Source organism: Lissotriton helveticus, chromosome 9 (assembly GCF_964261635.1).
Source record: "Lissotriton helveticus chromosome 9, aLisHel1.1, whole genome shotgun sequence".
Taxonomy (NCBI): domain Eukaryota; kingdom Metazoa; phylum Chordata; class Amphibia; order Caudata; family Salamandridae; genus Lissotriton; species Lissotriton helveticus.
This window is the reverse complement of record NC_136070.1, coordinates 1045245265-1045271896: the sequence shown is the minus strand read 5'-3', so window position 1 is coordinate 1045271896 and position 26632 is coordinate 1045245265. Positions and strand designations below refer to the sequence as shown.

The 26632-nt window shown below is 46.9% G+C and overlaps 1 protein-coding gene across 1 annotated transcript in view; it reads right to left on the bottom strand.

The window, feature by feature from the left end:
* Positions 1-26632, bottom strand: part of IARS1 (isoleucyl-tRNA synthetase 1) — a 548404-nt gene that overhangs the window by 173890 nt on the left and 347882 nt on the right. The window contains exons 22-23 of the mRNA XM_078661397.1: positions 25980-26057; positions 19904-20025 (exon numbers count right to left, since the gene is read on the bottom strand). Coding sequence (XP_078517523.1) covers positions 19904-20025; positions 25980-26057 — 200 coding nt within the window. The remainder of the gene's footprint in view (positions 1-19903; positions 20026-25979; positions 26058-26632) is intronic.

Genomic DNA, 26632 nt, shown 5'->3' with positions numbered 1-26632 from the left:
GGATTCTGGAAAAACGTAGGTAAAGTTATGGTCTGATTGACATGGAAATCAGAAATCACCTTAGGAAGGAACTTAGGGTGAGTACGCATCACAACCTTAGCAGCATGAAATACAGTATAAGTTCTTGGCAACACAACACCTGAATTTCACTCACCCTGCGGGCCGATGTAATGGCCACAGGGAAGGCCGCCTTCCATGACAAGTGCTGCAGAGAAGCCTTATGGATGGGTTCAAAAGGCTCCTTCATCAACCTGGACAGCACCACATTCAGCTCCCATGATGGCGAAGGACGCCGAACAGGAGGAATCACTTTCTTCAATCCTTCCAAAAAATCTTTAATCACAGGGATCTGGAAGAAGGATGTCTGTGAAGGGCATTTCCTATACGCAGTCAAAGCTGCGAGGTGAACCTTAATTGAATGAAAATTAAGGCCAGACTGAGCCAAATGCAAAAGGTATGGAAGGATGAAATCTTCCTTGCAGGTCGTCGGATCGTAATGCTTGGAAGTGCACCAGATGCAGAACCTCTTCCACTTGTAGGCATAGGAAGTCCTAGTGAAGGGTCTCTTAGCTTCCTTCAGTATAGTCATGCAAACTTCAGGGAGATTTAAGTGTCCATATTTCACTATCTCAGGAGCCATGCCGCCAAACTCAACGATGAGAGGATGTGGTGCACCATCTGCCCCCCGAACTTCGTGAGAAGGTCCGGTCGACACGGCAGCGGCATGTGGGGTAGGAGAGACCGGTGAAGCAGGTCCGTGAACCACCACTGTCGGGGCCACTCGGAGCAATGAGGATCATCCGTGCTCTGGACTGAGACAGCTTGATGAGCACTGCCGGATACAAGGGAATGGGTGGAAAAGCGTACAGAAAGCTGTTCGACCAGCTGATCCATAGTGCGTTCCCCAGTGTCCCCGGTTGGTAATACCTGGAGGCAAAGTCTCAGGCATTTTCTGTTTTTGGCAGTGGCGAACAGATCTACGTCCGGAGTGTCTCACCTGTCGAAGATGTCTCCTAGCACTTCATCGTTTAGAACCCACTCGTGGTTTTCTTGCACCAGCCTGCTGAGTGCATCCGCCTGAGCATTCTGCACACCTGGCAGATGGGTAGACGTTATCGTGCGCGATCTCGAGCCCCCCTGCTTGTTGAGGTAATACATTGTGGTCGTATTGTCCGTCTGCACAAGCAAGGAGTTGGTCTGGAAGGAATGATGAAAGGCCTTCAGTGCCAAGTGCACAGCTCTGAGTTCCAGGAAATTGATGCGATACGTGGATTCCGCCGGGGACCTCGTTCCCTGGATCTGTAGATGGTCTGAATGCGCTCCTGAGCCGTGGAGAGAAGCATCCGTGACGACAGTCTGAATTGGAATGTCCTTGTGGAATGGAACCCCCTTGTGGAGATTCTCTGCAGAGCACCACCATCTCAGGGACTGTTGAGCGTGGAGGGACAGCTTGATCCTGTCGTCCCAGCTCCCCCGCTTCTGGTCCCACTGATCCTCCAGACATTCCTGCAACGGCCTCATGTGCAGGCGTGCGTGTGGCATGAGGAAGATGCAAGAGGCCATCGACCCCCCGTAGAGAAGACACCGTCCTCATTGTTGTAGATGGAACAGCTATGAGAGCCTGAGCCTTCCGAAGGATCGATAAGTGTCTCTCCTCCGAAGGAGACACGCTTGCTGATAGAGTATCGATGGAGGCTCCCAAGTACTGTAGGCACTGTACAGGCGCCTGAACAGACTTGGACATGTTTATGTGCAACCCCAGCTGGTTCAACAGAACGGCCGTCCTGTTGAAGTGCAGTTGCGCTTCCTGGATGGTGGAGGCTTTGATCAACCAGTCGGTCCAGGTACGGGTAGACAAACACCTTGTTGTTTCTCAGGTGCGCTGCCACCACTGCCATGCATTTTGAAAACGTCCTGGGTGCAGACTTCAGTCCAAAGGGTAGTACGGTGTTATGATAGTGATTGGTGCCAACTAGAAATTGCTGGAACTTCCGGTGTTTCCGTGCAATGGGCACATGGAAGTACGCATCTTGCAGATCTATTGCACAAAGCCAGTCTCCCCTGAGGATATATATGGTGCAAAGACAGCATGCAAAACTTTTCCCTGCGAATCCCTTTGTTTGCTTGTCGCAAATCCAGAATGGGCCTGAACTCGTTCTTGTCCTTCTTGCGCACGAGGAAGAACCGAGAATAAAGACCGTTTCCCCTTTGAGACAAAGGGATGTCTTCTATCGCCCTTTTTCTTAACAGGGTATCCGCCTCCATCTGAAGCTCGCGCAGTTGGAACTGCGAGCAAACCTGTGGAATCGCTGGAGGCGGGCTCATAAAACGAAGACTGTATCCATTGCAAACAATATTGAGCACCCACTTGTCCTGAGTACGTTTTCTCCACTCTGCCAAGTAATGTTGTATGCTTCCTGCCACCGGAGCGGGTAACGGACGAGGAGGAAGTAACCCTTCAGGGCCTAGAACCGGCCAGGCCTTTGGGCGTCGAGGAGGACTGTTGGCCGCCTCTGCCCCTTCTGGAATGGCCGCCGCTTGTACTGCTGCTGCTGTTGGTGCTGTTGGTGCTGCTGGCCAGCTTGACGACCTTGCCCTCTTTCCTGGGCACCGAAACGTCTCTGGAAGGGACAGAAGGTCTTCTTCTGCTCTTTTGGCTTCTCTAACCCGACAGCCGTCAGGGTTTCTGCTTCAGCCTTCATGCGGGCCATCTCCCCATCCACATGTTTACCAAAGAGCGTCGACCCAGAGAACGGCAAGTTGGCGACTCTGGTTTCAGCGATGTCAATTGAAACCAGGCATGGCGTCTCAGATTAATCCCATGGCAGTATCCATAAGCCGCCAAGAGAGAGGAATCTGCAGCCGAGCTGATAACCTGATTGGATACCATCATGGCCTCACTGATGATTTCTTGGAAGTCTTCCCTCTTGTCCCTCGGAAGGTGCTCCAGAAACTGCTGCATGAAATCCCACAAAGGCCGGTCATATCGACCCAAGAGAGCCGTGGCACTAGCGGCTTTCATGGACGTAGCAGCCGTACCGGAGACTTTTCGTCCCGGTGAGTCCATCTGACGGCTCTCCTTATGCAGAGTTAACGTAGAAGATGGGGCAGTAGCGTGCTGCTTCCTGGCCGCAGTGACAATCACCAAATCCGCCACTGGGTCTGATCGAAGGAACGCCGGATCGGAGTCTGGGGCCCTGTACTTTTTCTGCAGCCGGGAAGTAGCGGATTTCGTTGACGCCGGAGTCAAGAAGAGCTCCATTACAGGTTCCTCCAGCCCTGGTACCAAGGGCAACAACTGCCGCTTGTGTAGGGTCTCGAAAATTACCGATGTAGAAGATGTGGGAACCGTTACCGTAATGCCCAGCTTCGCTGCCCCTCTCAATAACACCTCTTGAAAAGACACGATGTCATCGACCGGTGACACCCTCGTACAGGGGGAAACCGATAAGGTGGGCGAGTACTCCCTGGCACTGGAAGAATCCGTATGCCGGGACCTTGACCTGTCCCTCCGGTGACGGTGCCAGGACCGTGTCGAAGACCGACGGTCACACCTTGACCGGTGTCTCCGTCTGGACCGTGACCTCGATCTCCTGGGCCTCTGGCGATCCACTGGCCGTACAGGAGGCGGAAGCTGCGGAGGCAGAACCGGAACCATAGGTTGAGGAGGCCTCGTGGGTGGTGACGGGAGGTGTGGCAGAGATAGAGACCGCGGAGTAGGCCGCGGTGGAGGAGGAGGAGGTTGATGAGGGGGAGGAGGAGGAGGTTGATGAGGGGGAATTGGAGGAGGAGGAGGAGAAGAAGGACGAGGAGGAGTCTCCTTAGGCAATGGAGGAGGTGTAGGCGTCCTGGGCCTAGAAGGCGAGTAGGTCTGCGAATATTCAGAGTCTGAATACCTAACCACTCTCCCCTTGACGATGAAGTCCTCGAGGCCGACCTCTTTGCAGCCGAGCGCCGGTGCCGGTGCCGCCGCGACCGTGGGCTCTTGGATGCAGACGACAGGCTGACCACTGAGGCAGAGGACACAATCCTGGCCCTGGAACGCCTCCTAGACGCCGATCTTCCCCTCCGTGACGATGACCTCTTCTTCGACGTCGACCGTCTCGACGTCGATACATCCCTCAACGTCGACTCTCGTCTCCTCGACGTCGACTCTCGTCTCCTTGACGTCGACTCTCGTCTCCTCGACGTCGACTCTCGTCTTCTCGACGGCAAACGGCGGTGTCGCCTCGTCAGCGAGCGCCGGTGCCTCTCGGACCCATCTCGACGTCGACTGTGTCTCGACGGCGATGCAGTCCTCGACGTCGACCACGTCCGAAGTCTCGACGTCAGTCCCCTCGACGACGAACGGCGACGTCGCTTCGCCCCAGAGCCCTGGGTTGACGGGGAGCAGATGGTGGTCATCCCTCTCGACGTCGAGGCCATAGACGTCGACGGAGAGCTGTGCCTTTTCCTGGCCTTATCTTGACTGGGGAGCCCCCCAGAGGCCGAAGCACGGGTAGAGGACGAAGTCCCTCCATGCCCAGACCCACCATGGTCCTGATGTCTCCTTACCTCCAGGCCTTGGAGACGGATTTTCTCCCTGTCCCTCAGGGTCCTCTTGGAGAAGGATCTGCAAAACTCATAGTCTTCAGGGACATGAGAGGATTGTAGACAGAGGATACACACTCTGTGAGCGTCCGATTTAGCCTTCTTCCTGGAACACTCAGGGCACTTGTCGAACAAGGCAGGCATATTCGACTGGCCAAAAACCCCAGCAAAAGGAAGAAGAAACAGTCAAAAAAGGGAGAGCTCAATGCTCCAGGGTCCTGCCAGCAGGAGCCGGAAAAAAGAACTGAAAGTAAAAGGACTTTGGCTGTCCATCCTGGGATACCGGGGGTCTCTGGAGAGTTCCTTAAAGGCACTGTATCCCTTTTCAAGACACATAATGGCAGCCTATGGGGGCTTGTCTGTCCAACCCTTCCCCTCTATCATTTCAAGGATTTTGGTGAAGGGGAGTTTTCCCTGTGAGGAAAACGTGGTAAAATAGTGTTAAACCGGACATGGTGGGCTATCCTTTTCACTGTTTAGATGAAGTGGTGGCCTTTGTAGCCTTGTATATGTTAGGCTGCATTATTTGTCTTAATTCTCTCTTAAGTGTCTATGTAGGACTGCAATGAAGACAGCTTAAGACATTATTTTTGATTGCTCCGGGGTCCACGCACCTGGGCGGGACTATTCACTAGATTATGACTAAACACAGAGATCCCCTACTACAGAATTATTGTTAACAGGCAGTCCGACAAAGACTTACACTGAGCCATCCATTCCCATTAGGGATCAGCATATCTAATAAGGATCAGCCTGCCAAAATATCGCCAAAAGCAACGTCAGTGCACTTAAAACCAACAGGAGTGAGCAAAGTAATCCCTTTTGTAAATACACTAATATAAGAGAACCAACACAGTGTGGAAGAAGTAGAAGAAGAGACCTATGCAGGAGCACAAACATGTTCGGTATAAAGGTAGTAATGTGGAACATCAACCGAAACTGTAGCCTTGAGAAGACAACAATAATAGCCAATAAGCAATTGTGTCTCTCTCATCATAAACCTATCAAAAACCAGTCCAGTTGCAATGAAACGCCTCAGAAATGATGTCTGCAAAAGACGGCATGGGGAAAAATATAAACCATAGTGCCCTAAACGGTCCAGCCATAAGATACATATTCAGTTTGAACACACAGGTAGTGGCAAGAGGACTACCAGCATAACAGAAGAGCACAACAGCCCATGTAATCTTTACCCTATCCAAGACTCAAGATGACTAAGTAGCCATCAAAGTATTAGTGAGGGCACTGTTAAAGAGAAGAAAGGGTTCTGAAGTAGATGGTCCAGGCTGTAAGATCTCTGTAAAGACATTTGTTTTGGTCTCAATGGAGTATAGCTGCAATTGTAGTACCTCAGCTGTCCTTCGGACCACCAATGCAAGGCACTCTCTTCCACTGCTGGCCCAAGTGGTGAGTCAAGTTGTGTCTCAGAGGAAGTGTCAAGCCCAAAGGCATTCTTTAAATAAAACTATAAGGCGTCATCAATATAGTGAGGTGAACAGTATGCCATCCCATTCCAATCATCATCATGGGGTGCATCCTGCTCTGACAGAGGATCAGAGTGAGAACCAAAAAGAAAACTGAGCCTTTGCTAATAGGTGTTAAATGGAAGAGGCATTGGGTTAAAGTTAGGTTGCATGACAACTGATTGTGCTTTTATTATTTTGTACGGGAACATTAGTCGGGCTCAAGCTTAAGTCGGTTTGTGGGCTCTTACATTGGAGTTGGCACTAGGTCCTCTTCTCATACCGGTGTCGGTGTATCAAGAACCATCATAAACCTTGGTCCAGAGTGGAAGGTCCTGTAATGGATCTCATGTGGACAGAGTGTGCGAGGGATGGACCCACTGATGAAAACTAGACTGTGGAACCCTGCTTTTACATGGGGCCCAAAGGCATACCAACGAGATCCGCAACCACCTCAAAAATTTGCAGCATTGCCTCTTTAAAGGTAGCGCAGTCTACAAAGGCCTAGGAATCTTGGTGCAAGCCTAGTTCAACTGAGCAATCGTTTCTTTGGTCAGCGGCCTCAAAGGGGTGCAACTAACATTGTGACGCCCTTATGTTGTATCTGAATTGTGGAATGGGGTGGAGTACAGTTCTGCTTTCTTATGCTTGAACTTACCAGAGTACCTAGAGTGCAAAGTTGAGTGGTTTCAGAGTTGGCATCAGGACCAGATTTGCATTAGAGACGCAAGTCTGAGACTTTCTGTGTTTGGCGACATACAGAATTGCTTTCCATTCAGGGATGCATATGCATGCACTAATTGAACATCTTGCCAACATGGCCCCAGCATAGACACCAAAAACGCACCTTGTGCTGGTCTGTGACCAACGTTTGCATCCTGCAGTCATGGCATGGCTTGAAACCTGCCATTTTGGATAAGGACATTGCTTCCTTGCACACTAATAAAACTGTTTAAAAGTTGTGTGTAGGCATCATGGATAACCTTGGGCGTAGTACTGCGCTACGCTGGCGGAGCGTGCGTAGTTGGCGCAACTACGCGGATCCAAACTCTGTACAATTTTGAATGGAAGAAGCGAACAAGAAAAGTACATCTAATAACCTTGTACCCCACTCTATCCTTCTGAAGGTGTTTTGCTCCTTCTCTGCATGTTTTCCTCATATTCTGAATTAGAAGTACAAAAGTAACTTTTTCTACTAGGTCAACCCTCCATCACCACTGTGACCACGTGCATTGGCGAATTCGACTAATTTTTCACCTAATACAGAACATAAGTGACACTTTTCCAATGTTTCCCAACAATGTTTACACTGATTTTTATCAGGGTTTGCCATGTTTCGTTTTTTTCACTTTGTAAGTGTACATCTTTTCGATGCTTACTGCACATAGGTGTAACTCTTACATTGTTTGTGTTCCCAGCTGCACAGCTTTTTATTTTTTTGATCCTGCGATACACTTGACAACATTCAGAAAATGAAGGCTTAAGCTCCCCTCATTACTATACAGTTATAAAAAGATATTTTATGGATATCTCTAGCATGCCTTTCTGGCAAAAGCCTTGTGGATGAACCAGAGTTTAATTGCATCACATGTATGTGATCATCTACGGGCAACCAGTATCCCATAATCTGCAGTATTCTGATGTGGAGTGCAAATTGTCCTTGGATTGTCGTTGCTTGCAGCTCTAATTGTATGTGGACAGTGTGATATAACCAGTTTAATGTCACGGTGCTGGACTTTGTGCTTTCTGACCATGGCATGGCTGGAAACCTGCCATTTTGGATAAGGACATTGCTTCCTTGCACACTAATAAAACTGTTTAAAAGTTGTGTGTAGGCATCATGGATAACCTTGGGTGTAGTACTGCGCTACGCTGGCGGAGCGTGCGTAGTTGGCGCAACTACGCGGATTGCATGTAGCACTGTGCAATAACACGTAGCGGGCATTTTTCTCTTGTTCGCAGTCCTCAACGTCAAGTTGGCGACAGCGAGCGAGCAAAATCAACATCCTGGTGAAACTTTTTCCTCATTCGCGATCAGCAACATCAAATTGCCGATCGCGAGTGTGGAAAATAAACCTCCCGGCGAGATTCTCAACGCAGGGAGGTCAGGTTTCTCATTGCGAGTGGTCGCGTATGCTCTCGACCGCTCTCGATGAGAAACTACCAGTCCACGTTGAGAAAACTACCGCTCGAGTACAAATCTACTTGAGCGGCAGAAAACGACCGCTTGCACTGTGCAAGATGCCGTTTACAATGATTGCACAGTGCCGGATGCTTGTCCGCACTGCGCAAACAGTGCGAACAGCATTTTCCCTATCGCACTAAGCAGTTTGCGTAGCTACACGTAGCGCTACTAAGCAAACTACGCCCAGGGTTAATCATGGAGCCACATGACAACCTTGTGGCTTGCTGGAGAAAGGTTTTCTGGATTTAGTCTGGTGCCTGGTGAGTATTCTAAGGTGATGAATCTGCTGTTAGAAGTATCGTTCAGAAGCTTTTAACCTCATCATGCATTCCCACAAGCTTGATTGGAGGACTTGGAACTCCGTTTAGCTTCAGCTTATAACTATCTCGTTCGGAAAGATCCAAACTCTGTACAATTTTGAATGGAAGAAGCGAACAAGAAAAGTACATCTAATAACCTTGTACCCTACTCTATCCTTCTGAAGGTGTTTTGCTCCTTCTCTGCATGTTTTCCTCATATTCTGAATTAGAAGTACAAAAGTAACTTTTTCTACTAGGTCAACCCTCCATCACCACTGTGACCACGTGCATTGGCGAATTCGACTAATTTTTCACCTAATACAGAACATAAGTGACACTTTTCCAATGTTTCCCAACAATGTTTACACTGATTTTTATCAGGGTTTCCCATTTTTCGTTTTTTTCACTTTGTAAGTGTACATCTTTTCGATGCTTACTGCACAAAGGTGTAACTCTTACATTGTTTGTGTTCCCAGCTGCACAGCTTTTTATTTTTTTGATCCTGCGATACACTTGACAACATTCAGAAAATGAAGGCTTAAGCTCCCCTCATTACTATACAGTTATAAAAAGATATTTTATGGATATCTCTAGCATGCCTTTCTGGCAAAAGCCTTGTGGATGAACCAGAGTTTAATTGCATCACATGTATGTGATCATCTACGGGCAACCATTATCCCATGATCTGCAGTATTCTGATGTGGAGTGCAAATTGTCCTTGGATTGTCGTTGCTTGCAGCTCTAATTGTATGTGGACAGTGTGATATAACCAGTTTAATGTCACGGTGCTGGACTTTGTGCTTTCTGACCATTCTATTCCATGATTGCATGACCAAGAACTTTGGTTGGTTAAATCATGTCATTTTTTCCCTTAATTTCACATTTCTTGCCTGGTACATGACTGGGCCGTTTTCATAAATGTATACCTTATATTAGTTATGGCTGTATGCTTTTCCTAAAACGTTGAGCTTTACCCACTAATTAAATGTACAGCTTTCATTACTATAAAAGACTGTTCGAATGTTTCTCTGATTGACAAGTTACTTACCTTCAGTAACGCCATGTATGGTAGAGGCATGATCTGGCCGCAGATTCCTTAACTTTGAACTTCCAGGCATCAGGTTGAATCCGGAAGATTTTTGATAGCAGTACCCCTGCACGCTGATAGGTGGCGTCGGTGACTCTGTGTGACGTCATAGGCGTCGGGGTCATCGGGGTGACATCAGCGCCGTCTATATAGGTGCCACTCCGGCGTGCTGACGTCAGTACTTTCCTTGCAAAAAGTGCAGAGCCATTAGGTAACTGGCCATGGTTTGTCAAAAAAAAAACCAACTAGGGCCCTGAAGGGGAAAACAGCCCTGGCACTAAACCAATCCGCAGTGCAGGGAGGATGGGTTGGTCGGTAAGGAATCTGCGACTAGATCATGTCGCTACCAGATAAGGCGTTACAGAAGGTAAGTAACTAGTCCATCTGATAGAGACATGTAGCTGCAGATTCCCAAACTTTGAACATATTCCCAAGCAACACCATCCCCGGAGGAGGGACTGCGGAAAGGTTTTAGACTAAGAAATCCTGCAAGACAGAACGGACCTAAGAATCCAGGAAGTAGTGTCTGGCGAGCGTGTGCAGCGATGCTCATGTGACCGCTTGGCAGATCTTACTAACCGGGACACCATGCTGCCGAGCTGTGGTGGTTGCCTTCACTGTGGTAGAATTGGCCCGAAGGCCTTCAGGTGGCTGTTTCTTCGCCAAGATGTAACATATTTTTATGCAGAGGATGACCCAGCGTGAAATGGTCTCTTCTGAACTGCTCACCCCTTCTTTGCTCCAACGTACCCTACGGCGAGTTGGTCGTCCACCTGGAAATCTTTAGTGTGATCAAGGTAGAACGATAACCCTCTTTTTGGGTCCACTTGGTGGAGACGCTCCTCTTCCTTGGAAGGATGCAGTGGTGCATAGAAGGTGGACAGAGTAACAGATTGAGCCAGATGGAAAGGTGTTACTACTTAGGCAGAAAAAATGCCCTAATGCGGAGCACTACTTTGTTCGGAAAGAAGGTCAGGTAAGTAGGCTGAGCTGACAGTGCTTGCAGTTCACTAACTCTCCTGGCACAAGTTATTGCCACTAAAAAGGCTGTTTTGATAGTGAGCAGCCAAAGGGGGCAATTGTGCAGCGGTTCAAACGAGTCACCCATCAACAAGGTAAGGACCAAATTAAGATTCCATTGGGGCATAATAAAAGGAGAAGGGGGAACAGATGAGTAAGCCCCTTAACAAATCTCTGAAGAGGTGATTTAAAAAGTGATGGCTAATTTGGCAGCCGAAGAAAAGCCGGTGGGGCCGAAAGGGAGCCGGTTAGAGTGCCTAAAGCAGAGCCCTGTTAGGCCAAGAAGAGAATGAAAATAAAAACATCACAGAGGCAGACAGAGGGTCAACAGACCATTCTGAATAGAATTTACAAAACATTTGCCATCGGCAGGCGTATACCGACTTTGTGGACGGACACCTGGCTGCCAGAATAACCTTACAGACTTCAGCAGAAAGGTGAAAAGATGTCAACTGTTGACCGCTCGATCTTCACGCAAGGAGGCGAAGAGTGGACTGGTTTGGGTGGAGGACCCTCCCCTGCCGCTCCGACAGAATATCCTCCCGAAGAGGAAGCCTGACCAGAGGATAGATGCTCATTTGCAGAAGCTTGGGATACCAGAATCTCCATGCCCAGTCTTGAGCCAAAAGAATGACTTGGGCCCGGCCGCTCCTTATCTTGTTGAGCACTCTGGGCAGGAGTGGTATGGGCAAAAAGGTGTATTGGAGGCCTTTGCTCCACTCGCGACAAAGCGTCACCGAGCAAGAGCTGCCTTGGGAACTCTAACACACAAAAGTGCTTAAATTGTGTGCATATCTAACCAAGGCTCTCCCCACTGTTGAAAGAGACCTTGCACCATCTCCGGATGGAGATGCCACTCATGATTTGCAAGGCACCAGTGGCTGAGTTTGTCCACTCTGGCATTCAGAGAACTGGCCAGATGTTGAACCACCATGGAAATGCCCTGTTATTCCAGCCAAGTCCAGAGAAGCAGGGCCTCTTGACAGAGGGTCCACGACCCCTCTCCACCCTGCTTGTTGCAGTACCACATGGAGGTAGTGTTGTCTGAACTAGTCTTCCATTGAGGGATGGTAAAAAGGATTTCTGTGCCAACCGGATCGCACAAAAGCTCAAACAGGTTGATATGGAGCTTGACTTACACCGGAGACCAGAGTCCTCTGGTCTCCACCTCTCCCAGATGGCCGCCCCATCCCTGTAGGGACGCCTCCGTCACTACTGTGAGATCTGGGTGGGAAGGGAAAGGGGCCTGCCTCTGACCCAATCGCGGTTTGTCAAGCACAACTGCAGGTCCTTTGCGGTTCCTTCTGATATCTAAACCAGGTCTGTGAGATTTACCTGATACTGTACACATTGGAACTTCAGGTCCCACTGCAGAGTCTGATTGTGCCATCTAGCATGGTCCACTAAGCAGGATCCAGGAGGCCATGAGGCCAAACAACCTCAGAGTCATTCTCACCAAAATCCAGGATATAATAACCCGAACATCCTGGACTTGCCGCTCGTGAGGATAAGCCCAAAACTGCACCGTGCCCAGAACTGCTCCGATGAAAGAGACCGTCTTAGAGGGAGTAAGGTGTGACTTCGGCACGCTGATAGTGAACCCCAGCGAATGCAGGAGGTTCGCCGAAGATTGGAGGTGGAAGATGGCTGCTTGGGACGAGCCCACCTGCGAACCAGTCGAGATAGGGGAAGACTGGGATCCCTGATCTCCACACATGGGCGGCCACCATTGCCATCACCTTGGTGAACACCTGAGAAGCACTGGTGAGGCCGAAGGGGAGCACAGTTAACTGAAAGTGCTCGTGGTCCACGGTAAACCGCAGATAGCGACGATGGGCTAACAGGACGGGGATATGGAATTAGGCGTCCTGCAAGACCAACGCTACCATCCACTCTCCCGGGTCCAGAGCAGACAGGACATGAGCAAGAGTGAGCATCTAGAACTTCCCCTAATTTAGAAAGTGGGTGAGGCCCCGAGTTCTAGGACAGGATGATGGCTTCTGTCTTCTTTGGAACCAAAAAATAGTGGGAATAGCAACCACAGCCTATTTCTGGCCCAGGAACCCTCTCCATAAGCTCCCATGGCCAAGAGAGTCTTCAATTCCTCAGAGTAATGCAAGGTGATCCTCTGTCAGCTGATCGTAAGTTGGAGTCAAGGTGGGAGGGGTAGTGTCGAAGGGGAGGAAGTAGCTCCTTCTGACTATTTGCAGCACCCACCTATTTGAGGTGATATTAACCCAGTGGTGGAGGTATTGGCGTATCCTGCCACCAACTGGACATCCATGATCCGGAGGGATTGGACTACGATGGTTTTGAGGTGGAGGAGGGGTTTGTAGCTTGACTCTAGTTTTGGCCACCCGACCCACGGAGTCGGGGTGTATCACGTCCGCGGGCCTGCAGAGGTTGCTGAACTTGCAGGATCCTCTGCCTGGAATAGGTTTGGCTTGGTTGGAAGACCCTTCCATAGCAACGAACAGGGGTGAAAAGCAGATACAAGCCGGGATGATGTAGTGAGGCCTAGGGACTTGGCCATAGTTTGCGAGTCCATAAAGCGCTCAAGCGCTGTGTCTGCCTTGTTTCCAAAGAGACAGGAGCCATCAAAGGGCATGTCCATAAGAGATTAACTCAGATATCCCCTGAAAAAACAAGGCGCCCTCAGCCAGGCATGGCGCCTTGCGGCCACCGTCGGGGAAATCGATCTGCCTATCGAGTCTGTTGTGTCTATGGCAAACTTTGCTGCATCTCTCCTGTCTGAAATAGCTTGGGAGAGGAGAGCCCAGACCTCCCCCCGACTCTTGGCAGCGCCTATACAACCATATCCCATATCTAAACGGCTGGCAGTCGCCAACATGTCCGCCTGGGGTCTTTAAGATTTATTTTTTATTTGTAAAACAGGAAACGTGTGCCCGAGAATGAATGCTTTTAAAAAAGAAATAAAGACTAAGACCCAGTGCACACCCGCCTCAAAGAGCAGAGTTTCAGGCTGTGAAACACCTAAGAGATCTCCTAAAAGTCCCTGCAAAAGCCTACCATTTAAATTACATATTGGTTCTGTGTGGTGCCCCAGGAGCACAGGACACCAGCAGGGGAGTTATTTTGCATAAGGGAGTCACTAAGTGCTACGATAAGCATCCACCACTTTTATTCCCCACTGAGTTTCCCAGGGTCACTACTAGTGTCTTAAGGGAGTGAATTTAAGAATGACCCTGAGAGAGATTTTGAGTTTTATGCACTCTACGAACTGAAATGTTGTTGTCATATTGATTTGGGGTGTAAAGACCTTTTTTCTAGGCCCTTTGGCTATTTTTCAGCTGTTATGATAGTAGAATAAATACTACTGCGGTGTAGGATATTGATCATTGAAATCTCTACTGAGCCCATCAACAGTGAATTATTGCATATATTAGGTACTGCCTTTGAGTGGTACCATCCTGAAATGTCTCAATACTGATTGCACTCTGCTTTGACATTAAAGTTATGCCTTTAACTAGCGAGTTGACAACCTGACAAAGCCAGTAGGTCTGAATTTTGAAAGCACACACTAATTTGTCTTAAACACATGGAGTGTATTGTGGCTTTTGAGTTCGGGGCTTGCTGGTGCTCAACCTGTCAGAGGTGCCTTCAGCATTTGGGCCTATCGGGTACATCAAGGAGATTACTTGATCTGCCCTCCCTGTAGTGTGCGCCCCCATTGGATATGAGGCCTTTTGACAGAAATGCCATAAGCATTTCCACCTGCCTTTCTGGATCTAGTTGTAAATGTGTTTGAAGTACTTAGTAGTGTGACTTAAATAAAGTACTTTTCCATTTTATATAACAAAAAAAACAGACTGTGCAGAGAATTATTAAGTGTGGTTTGTTGTACTGAGTGATGCACTTCGGCTGCTCTGCCTTGCTGCCATGAAAATCACATGCTAAAAAGTAGGTCTGGGCAGTGAACTTCACTCTGTTAGCGGAATTTGGCGCACTCCACGGAGCTCGCGGCGTTCCGAAAAAAGTTTTTCCTTGTTCGTGCTGGTCAGGGTTAAGTTGACCACCAGGAGCAAGAAAATCCAACGCTAGACCGCTTCCCAGTGCGACCACGTGGGTGGTCGCAGATGGTCGATACCGCTCGCCATGAGAAACCTTCCATTTGAGTTGAGGAAGCTGCCGCTCGAGTAGAACTTCTACAAGAGCAGCAAAAAAAAGGAGCGCCCTTGTCCCCTGAGCGGGATGCCGTTCACACTGATTTAACAGCGCAGGATTAACACCCTGTGCTAAAAATCAGTGCAAACCGCCCCAAGCAACGCACTCTGCTGCTCGCAGAACGCCGCTTAGTGTGGCAGAGTTTTTTTTGTCACTTCACAGAGTTCTGCACTCTGCGAATTCCGCCCAGGCCTACTAAAAAGGGCTACTTGATTCCAAGTTAAAGGGCTGGTTGCTATGGATTCCATAAGACTTCTGTGGTGAGCTACCCCAGTTGTTACGATTGGGGCCCAGTGGCCCCTGCCTGTCCTGGGACCCGGATTCCTGACAGCTTGCATCAGCCCTGATGTTCTTTATGCTTTGTTCCTCGGGTCGGACAGGCCTTTTATTTCACCAGGCATTTCCCTGGTGGGCTGGAGCCCTTGGAGGCCAGGTTTGAAAGCCCCTAGCCATTCACTCCTGGTGCCTTTGTCACTTTCCCCAGCTCCTCGAGGTTGATTGCGGCAAGCACAAGAAGGCTTCAAGAAATAGGGATGGAGGGGGACAGTAGAAAGGATCCCAGTGAGAGGGGAGAGAAGGAAAGAGAGAACTGGATGAAACGGGGGAAGGAGCACAGGGAGACTAAGGGAGCAGGGTCTGGTTTGAGCATTTTTTTTTTCCAAGTCTGGTTTAGGTTCCCTAGTCTGGTCCTGTTTCTCCCTCTATTGACTGCTATCACTGCCTGGACTTTAGATTTCCTGCATTTCTCCCTTCAAAAGGTCAACTACAAGCATGAGACCGAGCAGGGGAGGGACTTCCTTTTACATCCTGGGGGAAAAAATCTAGAAAAGGGGACTTTTCACCAAGATAATCTGAATATGCTTAACGGTTCATTATGCAACATGGAAAGGTGGCTCAACTTTATGCAATTTATACTTAAACAGAATAGGCTTTAGCTTGATGCACTTGTGCTGAATGGTATAACGAAAGGAACAATAGACAAGAGTCTATAAATGTCTGTTTTTGCAGGACTCCAGTAGAGAGATTACTTGGGCTATCAACTGTTAATACGTTGTAAAAAGTCAAACCTTAACGAATACATCAAAATGAGACAGCAGACACTCATGTAGGAATAACGCCAGCCATTTTCATTGTAAGTAGTAAAGCGTACACTATAAAACCGTGCACAGCACTTCTGAAACACATCAATCTTTCAATTGATTAGTGGATTCGGACATGAATAAGAACCCTGAAACGTCAATAACAACTGCATACATTAAAACAAACAGCCATAAAAAAAAAACCACATATGCCTTTTCAGAGGCTCACCTTGAACAGCAGCTATGGTCACCTTCATACATTTAAACAATCATTTTCGATCTACTAAATGTAATAAAGCATATTTGAAGTCTAACCAAATACAGTTTATTGTCTCAAACGCCAATGCATATTAAAGAATGTGTCAGTTTACTACCAAAACAACAAAAACATATAACTTGCCAAGCCTGAGCGGTCACAAAATCATGGTCACACACATCCTACAAAGCTATTTTAAACAGTTTGTACGGAAGATTACTTAAAGACTGACTTTATTTCATCTATGCCACATACCACCAGTATCGTTTTTCAAATATAAGGAGACTTTAATTAGCCTTTCACACAATTGAAATGCACCTTTCACTCCACAGCTAACGTACATTTAAGGCTGAAACAAAAAAACTCATTTCGTTTTGTTCGCAGCTCAATTTATATTTGCAAATTAGAACAAAAAGGTACCATGCGTTCAGTTGCATATGAATTGTTTGATCAGGAAAATAGACCACATTTACTCAAACGAGCGGCCCGGAGAATTTCCCTTTACAGCCCCCTGAACAGCTCCCAAAAATGCACATTCCTTTAATTAATGAACAAGTTACCCTATGCTCTTTCTGGTAGAGCATGTCTAACTACAGATTCCTCACTTTTTGAATATTCTCCAGGCGTCAGAATGGATCCCGAAACGTTTGAGCAGTGCCTCTGCGCTGTCAGGTGGTGTCATGCTGATTCGCACGGATGCACAGCAAATTGTGTATTTAAAAAGTAAATCAGATCATATGTAGAACAATAGGAACATGCACAACTAGGGTGACCAACTGGCATTGGTGCAAATTCAGGACGGTGAGTGTGAAAATTCAGGACAAAGGGTAAAAATTCAGGACACAAATTCAGGACAGGAGGTCAAAATTCAGGACAAAACTTCAGGACAATTGGATACGTTTTACAGACACATCAATGGTCGCGCAATAGTATATAAGTAAGCCCAGCCATATCTAGACATATTCAGCCATTTGCAAACCTATCCATCATGTATCCTTCCATCTATCATTTCATTCACCCATCCCTTAATCCATCCTTTCACTCATCCATCCATTATCCATCCATCCATCCGCCTTTTCACCCTATCCATCTGTACACTCATCCATCCACTCTTCTACCCATCCATCCATTCACTCATCCATCCAGCCATTTACCCTTTCACCCATCCAGCCATCCTTTCACTTACTCATCCATCCACCCAGTCACACATCCTTCCACCCTTTCAGTCATCCATCATCCTCCCTTTCTCTCTCTATCGACTCTTTCACTTAGCAATCCTTCCTTCCATTCATCCACCCACCCATCCATCCATCTACTCATCCGCTCATGAATCCATCCATTGACCCTATCACTCATCCATCCTTTCTCTTATCCATTTATCCTTTCACTCCTTCACTCATCTTTTCATCATTTTGTCCATCTACCTTCCCTTTCACTCACTCATCCATCCTTACATCCACCCTTTCACTCATCCATCCATTCGCCCTTACACTTATCAATTCATCAATCCATCCATCATTTCACTCATCCATCCACCCACTCAGCATCCACCTTTTCACTCATCCATCCTTTCACCCATCCATCCAGCCTTTTACCCATGCAGCTACCCTTCCACCCATACATCCAGCTATTTCCCTTTTCTCTCTTCCATCCTTCCACTCACTCATCAATCCATCCATCCTCTCCCATTATCCATCTATTCAATCTTTCATTCATCCATTCACCCTTTCACCAATTCATCCACCCATCCCTTCATTTACTCACTCGCCCACCTTTTCATTTTAATTTTGAGCTGAGCCTTTTTGAGAAGAGGCCCTTCAAGAACTTCACCCTCGCTGCAATCGCCATCCCAGGACTCGGACAGAAGCCACTCAGGGCAGAGACAGGATCCACCACGGGGGGGGGGACAGGAGCCATCATAAGCGGGGGGGGCAGGAGCCACCACAGGCGGGGGCAGGGCAGGAACCACCACAGGGGGAGGGACAGAAGCCATCACAGGCGGTGGGGGGGGGGGGGCAGGAGCCACCACATGGGGGGGGAACAGGATCCACCAGGGTGGGCACAGGGGTGGGTATGCAGTATTCTAGTATCATCTTGGTCTCTTCCAGGGTGGGGGAGGGCTCCTCACCCCCTCCTGGACAAGAAAACGAGAAGACAGGCTCCGTTTCCAAAATGTTAGTTTTGCCCCCCGCCCCCCCCTCCCCTCCCCACACAGTACAGTACTGAAAGGAGATACTCCAAGAGAACTGATTGTCCTCCATACTTTGTTAATCAGTGTGGGTGCGATTGTGCCATTTTGCCATTTCTTTATTTCATTACAATATAGACTGCATTTTTGAAGAATCAAGGTTTGTTTACAATTTAGTGACTAATTAAGCTCTGTGAAGAGAACCACGTGCTGCCTCGGTCGGTTCTAGGATGTTTGGGGCCCTGGGCAGAAAGGGGGAATGTCTCACACCAATTGCAGATACAAGATGCATTCAGCAGGGCTGTTTGCATCTGAATAGATGCCCCTGCTCCTGAAGCTGCAGCTCCCCCCCCCCACCCCCACCTCTCAGTCACCTTCAAGCACCTCTTAACAGCTCATCAAGGGCTGAAGGTGTGAGGGTTGCCATCCCGCTGTGCCTTTCCAATGCTGCTGAGTGTCTGAGCTTTCACACAGCATCGGAGTCTGTTACACCAGACCTAAACAGCATTAGAGTCAAGAAGGGAGGTGGGGGCCAGATGTGCTGGTTGTGCGACCAGTTAAAATTACGGACAAATGGCGTCCGTTAAAGAATCCTTCACGGACAAAGGACAGATGGCCGGAATTACGGACTGTCCGTGAAATTTACGGACGGTTGGTCACCCTATGCAAGACACAAGGCTGGAGCATCTCAATGGAGAACTGGCAAAAGAATAAGCTCAATTGTCATTGGACAGAGGCATAGTAGTGAACAAAGAAAGTTGCAGGCAAATGTGGCCAGCAAAATCAAATTGTTAAAAATGTGCAAAGTGACGCTGCTCACCAAGCACTAGAACCCCTCAAGACCTTGCTGTCGTAACAATGTGAGTAGATATAGAGGCACTGAATTATCCTGGCAACCTGATTGGATAATTCATGGAACAACTCTCACACAGAATTAACATCTAAAGGTGAATACCCCAAAGTAATCAACGCATAACACGTGAGCAAAGCGTTTAAAAACATCAAAACGTAGAGGGTGCTCCTTTCCATATGCGGATTATGGACAAGAAATATATGCAACAAATCTTGTATTCTTCACATCGCTGTGAGTGCATATTTTTTGTGGTTCATCCTGGCCCAGAGCTGTGCTGGACATATATACACGTATATATTCTAAACAGAACTAATATATACATTTGTAAAGCAGAGCTATAAGAATATCTATATATTTTTATACTATAAAGATATCCGTACAAAGAAATAGACATATCTAGATACATCCATAAAATCAAATTAAACATGTTTAAAATGCACAGCCATAAGTGGTACACTTGTGTTTTGTGTCATGTAGGAAAGAGTCAACTCGAGTGATCTTCTTAAGTTAAGATGTTTATCTGTGGATCTTATTAGGTAATGAATTTCATCGTTTTGGCTGCTTGAACAGAGAAAGATGCAACACCCCTGGTTTCTTTCGTGTATGCTGAGATTGTAAGGTGAGGTGCCAAACTGGGGCGAGGGTTCCTTTTTTATCAAATTGCTACCAAACAAATAACAAAATAGACTTTTTTTTACCTGACTGGAGGAAGCATGAGATAATGAATGCTAAGTGAGTCCTTTTCCTGGACAGAGGATGGGTCAATAAGTTTCCTCAAGTTCTGGTACATCATTTCAGTGATAAACGGAGTAAAAGGGGCCTGTGTTAATATAAACATACAATTTGGTTAGATGTTTTTTTCTCTCTCCAAATTTAAAAATACATACACATTCAAAGTTTTTTTAAAGGATTTCCAATGCTTGGGAGCAAAAAGCTCAACAGCATAGGGCACAATGACTGTGTAGCCACTTCATGTGTACTTTACAGACAGGATGAAAACAATAACATGTTGCTTCCACTCACCAAGATGACACAGAAACAAGCTATTAATTAAGACTGTCTATGCCCACTCTAAACGAGGTTGGTGCTTATTAGACCTGGCCCTTTCGACAGGTTTATCCCCAAACTTTATGTTTTTTGCCTCTTATTTTTTCTGACCCTGTTTTTGTTGGCTATAGGATTCTGGGGCACTTTGCCACTGCTGATCTGTGCTAAAGTGCATATACTCTCTGTATAAATTGTAACAATGATTGGTTATCCACGATTGGCATATTTGATTTACTGGTAACTCCCTAGTAAAGTGCACGATGTGTGTCAGGGCCTGTAAATCAAATGCTACTAGTGGGCTTGCAGCACTGGTTGTGCCACCCATATGAGAAGCCTTGTAATGTGTCTCAGACCTAGCACTGTAGTGTCTGCGCGTGCAGTTGTTTACAGCTATGCAAGTGCACATACTTGCCAGGCCCAAACCTTCCCTTTCCTTACATGTAAGTCACCCCCCTAAGGTAGGCCCAAGGTACCCCATGGGCAGGGTGCAGTGTATGTGAAAGGTAGGACATGTACTGATCTGTGTGACATGTCCAAATAGTGAAGTACTGTGTATTTCGTTTTTCACTATTGAAAGACAGTCAGTCCCATAGGCTCATCATTGGGGCTGCGCTGTAACATTTTACATGTGTAGCTTTCTATAGGGACAAGATAGAAAACTTGAGTGTAGGCTCTCTGAACTCAGAATTTATTAACACACCTTTTGGTAAAGGTGGTTTTTAATTTCTGTGTCTGAAAATGCCACTTTTAGAAAGTGGTCATTTTCTTACTTTGCTAGTCTGTGTGCCTCTGGTGGTTTGTGTATTTGGTGTCTGGTGTTCGAGTGACAGGAGCTGGGGATGTGCATTCACCCTAGACAGTCACTAGGGGGGTTGAGGTGTGTTCTGCCTTCCCTGGGTGACTCAGCGCTTGGCTGAATAGACCTGGTCTGCATTTAAAATAGTGGGAGGAGTTTTACTTGCACCTGAGACACGGAGTCAGCAGCGGCGTTGTAGATGATGTTGGATTGCTTTTCTTCTGGTCCAGCACAAAACACACAGTCCCCAGTGCTGATGTCAGAAGAACTTGAAGTCTTTGCTGTTCCTGAGCATTCTTGAACAGGGGGCAAGCTCTACCTCAAGCCCTTGGAGAAACTCACAAAAAGGAAGTAGCAGAAAGTTTAGTCCAGTCCTTTCACTGTCCAAGACAGTAGCAGACACTGCAGGCCAACCCCAAAAAGCACATAGCAAAGTGGTAGTCTCTCCTCACAGCTTCTCCAGCTCTTCTTCTTGGCAGTCTACTTGGTTCCAAAAGAGTTCTAAAGTTTTGGGCCCCGCTTTTTATAGCTCAAAATCCTTTGTCCTCTCAGGTAGAGAGTGTCTGTGCTTAGTCCAAACCAGTTTGGTCCTCTCTGGCTCAGCTTCCCAGCAGGAGGCGGAGACAGCAATGTCCAAGGCAGACAGGGCCTATTCAGGTGCAAGGGAAATCTCCTAACACCACACTAAATGCAGACCAGGCCTATTCAGGTGCTAGTGACAACTCCTCCCACTACTCTGAATGTAGCCCAGGTCTATTCAACCCAGCCCTGACTCATCGAGACTCTCTGGAGACACTGCACGTCCCCAGCCCCTGTCACTCCACAGCAGACAGTCAATACACATACTATCAGAGGCACACTGGATGGCTAAGCAAGAAAATACCTACTTTCTAAAAGTGGTATTTTCAAATACAGAATGTAAAAATCACCCTCACTTAAAAGATGCATTTTAACATTCTGAGTTCAGGCATACTAAACTTTATTTTCCTATCTGGTCCCAATGGGAAGTTATATTTATAAGATGTTATAAATTAACTCCCATGCTTTCCTATGTGCAAATAGCCTTTCAATAGTGAAAAACAAAATGCACCGTAATTCTGTAATACACTACCAGGACATGTCACACACATCAGCGCATGTCCTACCTTTCACATACATTGCACCCTACCCACAGGGGTAGGTTGGGCCTACCTTAGGGGTGACTCGCATGTAAGAAAAAGGAAGGTTAGGGCCTGGCAAGTGGGTGCACTTGCCAAGTCGACATGGCAGTTACAAACTGCTTGCAGACTCTGCAGTGGCAGGCCTGAGTTACCTTTGCAAGGCTACTCATGTGGGTGGCACAATCAGTGCTGCAGGCCCACGTGTAGCATTTGAATTACAGGCCCTGGGACGCTCAGTGCAGTTTACTAGGGACTGACAAGTAAATCAAATATGCCAATCATAGAAACGCCAATCCATAACACAATTTACCCAGAAAGCATATATACTTTAGCACTGATCAGCTGTGATAACGTGGCCAGAGTCCTTAATCCAACAAAGACAAGGCAGGAAAATATAGGAGGAAGAAGCAAAATGTTTGGGGATAGCCCTGCAAAAAGGGCATTTCCAACACAGCCAAAAGTTTCACTTCAACTGAAACACTTTCCCCAAGACTCCTCTGAACGGATACTGGAGGGCACGGAATGACTTCTATTTGGCAAACAAGTCCACATGGGGAGGGCCCGCCATGCGAAGACGTTCTGGACTACCTCTGGTTGAAGAAATCACTTGGGATCAGCAAGATAAAGCCAGCTCAGGCTGTCGGCTCACATTCAGAGACCCCACTAGGTGACTGACGGTAAAGCAGATCCCTTGGCAGTGTGCCCAAGTCCAAAGTGTTAATCCTTCCAGACGAAGACAGAGAGACCCTACTACCTCTTGCTTGTTGATGTACCACATTGGTGTCTTGTTGTCCAACAAGATCTGGATTGACAGACACTGGTTGGAGGGAAGGAAGGCCTTGTGTGCCAGCTGAATGGGCAGCAGTTCTAACAGGTTGAAGTTAAAGATCTGTTCTTCTGAAGATCATAGGCCTCTGATCTCCAAATCCACCAGATGAGCTCCCTATCCTGAGGTGGAAGCATCCATCATTACCGTGACCAGTTGTAGGGGGGGGAGCCTATTGCGTACTCTGGTTCACTTTGTTCCCCCACCAAACCACTTCCGATGCAGCACTGGAGATCGCGTTGGGAGTCCAATGGGTCTCCTCCGTACTGTAGCCGCTACTTACGGAGGCACCACAGCAGAGCTCTCATGTGCCAAGTGCATGTGTGACTAGGAAGATGCAAGAAGTCATTAGACTTACGAATCTCAGCATCTTTTGAACTGGAACTTGCGTGCCTTTTTGGAAGGATGAAACCATCTCCGTAACGTCGGCAATGGTCTGTGCAGGCAGAAGGGCTAAAAGAAGGGTTGTGTCCAGTACTGAGCCTATGAAGTGGAGTCATTGAGACGCCACACGTGAGATCTGGGCTCGCTTATGAAAAACCCAGGTCAAGCAGCAGGGATACTATCGACTTATGATGGCGTGACACCATCTCCGGCATTCTGACTTTGATAAGCCAATCGTCCAGGTATGGGAAGATTGGGATGATGCATCTTCTGAAATGAGCCAAGACTACCACTATTACTTTTTGCAAGAACTTTGAGTATGCCCACAGTACGGGGATGAAGAAGTATACATTTTCCAAGTTCAAATGCCAGTAACACTTGAGCCATGGTCAGCATCTAGAACTGTTTCTCCAAGTTCAAGTCTATGAGATCTAGGATTGGGAGCAAACCGATGTCCTTCTTATTCTATAGAAAGTTATACGCATAACATTACTGGCCTTTTTCCTGCTCTGGCACAAACTCCTCTGCTCCTTTCTGTAGGAGTTCAGCCCCCTCTTGCTGCTGCATGGTTAGGTGGTATAGAGGGGAGAGAATAGTGTGGTAGAGGGAAGAGAAGGTGGACCCTGAAGGAAGGGAAGGGTGTAACCCCTTTCTACAACTTGGAGGACTTTCTGGTCCCAAGTAATGCCCTTGCAGGCTGAAAGGAAGAAGCATACTGTGACCCCACAGGCTCCGAGTAGTAGGGAGGAAGTGAACTGGGTCTGTTTGCCTGGTGGTGCAGGGGAGGAGGAGGAGTATTGCTTAGCAGATCCACAACCCTTGCCTCTGTCTCTGCCCCTCTATTGTTTGACAGGCGGATTTTGCTTCGGCTCATGGGTCTGGGATTGGTAGGCATGGCGCTGATGGAAAGAGAAGGCTCTTTAAAAGCCATAAAAAGCTTGAACTGTTAGTAACCCTTGGGGGAGGTGGCAGTTGCAAGCTAAAAGAACAGCCTGGGGCTAGTCTTCAAGTGTTCCAATGCGGAGTCTACCATTTCTGTAAAAAGGCATGAACCATTAAATGGAAGGTGCAGAAGGTTGGTCTGAATGTCAGAGGAAAAGTTTAATGTGCAGTCAGGCATGCCCATGAATAGAGACCTGGAAACAATGGCCAGGTTGGTGTCTAACAAGGGATTTAAATCCTATGGGGAAGAGGTTGCCCACATTCCGAATATCCTTTCACTACTGGCAGCGGAAGACAGAATGAGGTGCAGGTAGGTCAATACCTTTAGATCTGCCATTTCATTGTGACACTCGCCAGTCAATAACTTACTGACAGAAGAGCACCTGATAGTGTGCAAGTTGATTCGAGGGATTAGACTGTCCTTTCCCCAGGAGCTCAGGTAAACCTAACTCTGGTATGTCAAAGTAGTTTTGAATCTCGTCATGGCCACAGAACAAGTATGTTTCAAGGGAAGAGCTTTCCACTAAGTTAACAATATTCTTGTGGTTGATATCTTGTCGGAGTGTCTTGGATATATGTCACTTGGACCAGAAAGGATGATTACTTCGGAAGGAGATATGTTCACAAATGTCAGGAGTACAAGATACAAGAGTCAATCCATCTTATAGTGGCTTTCCCAGATATACTTCACCTATGTCTAATAAGAAGCGCACTGGCTTTTGAGGAGGCAACCAGAGAGATTCATTATCCTGGACTGCATCAACTGGTAAATGCCATCAAGAAACCAGGCTGGTTTCCTCACCACCCACAGGAACGGTGGGTGGTGTAGAAAGCTGGCTTGGACCAGGCCATTTGTGGCGCACCCTCAAGTAGGGGCACCAAGGCATCCAAAGCTTTAGCATTAGGTGATTGGTAGGAGGATATATTGAGAGTAGCAGATTTACCATCTAAGCCTATCTATTGTTGGTTATCTAAGCAGTGCCCCGCCCCCTGAGATTGTTTTGGGTACTTTAATAAAGATACTGGGAGTATCATGTTATGCACATTTATAGAACACTTTCCCTCATGAGAAACAAATTTGCAAGGAAATGTCCAGAACTTTCTGCACCTTTATCGTACAGCAGAAATGTTAAAACTGTGACTTTGAAGAGATACTCGAATGGGAGGGCTGGTACAAACATGTCAAAAGTGAGTGAATCACAATTTTGAGAGCTACCAAATTATGTAAATTAGAAACATTACAATCCAAAGACCCCTTCCTTTTTACAGTACCTGAGGCACAATGACAAGGAAAGTTCTACTTCGGCAACAAAATTAAGAGGGTTTTAAAAGAGACAAGGTAGAAATAACTACTTATTGATGATACTCCCCATAGCATCTTCTGAGAATTGAACAAAAATAATGAAAGGGCAGAGCTACTAATATATGGGGTTCAAGCAATGTACTCGATTGCCTTGGCCACAAACATGGCCATCAGGTGAATACAAATATATCAGTTGAACATCTGGATGAATGTAATGCATGAAACTTCTGGAGGTTGGCATTTCTTATTTATTGAAGAAAACACAGGCATATGAGAGACCGAAAGAAAAACCAAAAAGAAATATAAGCTTGATTACCATAAGTCTGCACATAGAAAGCAGGACACTAAGCAAGGTCTCCAAAGCCATTGTACAGTCTTCAGTTCCACTTTCACCCTATACAAAACATAATAAAACAAGAGAACGAGAAGTGAACTTAAGAAAGCAATGGTCTTTATAAGAATTAAGGTCGTAAGTAGGTGTTCAATGAAAATGGCAACATTCAATTTGAAAAGATGAAACACTAATCCGAGGTTAGAGAAAACCTTTGCAAACTTTGTTCAAACGTATGTCATGCTTAAGAAAGACAGTTAAACCCTAGTGTTATACTGTGAAAGGTTTATGCTGCATAGATAGCTAGGAAATCATTTTAGCTTGCTTATATAACATACACAGCCACATGAATTACAGCAGACAGAACACAATTAGAAACAACTAGCTAGAAAAAAAAGATTAATGTAAAGAAATGACTATTTTCATATAGGCAAACTGAAGAAATCGGAAGTAAAATCCTAGTTTACAAGTCAGGTCATAACGCATAGACTTTAATTTTTTATGTATAAATATGGATTGCTTTTACTTCTGAGATAAAGTCAATTTATTAAATCAAAATAAAAAAGCAGAAGATGCTTAATGCTTCACATGAAGGCTGTACAGCTAAGGAACATAATGATCAACCTTCAAAAGGCTCC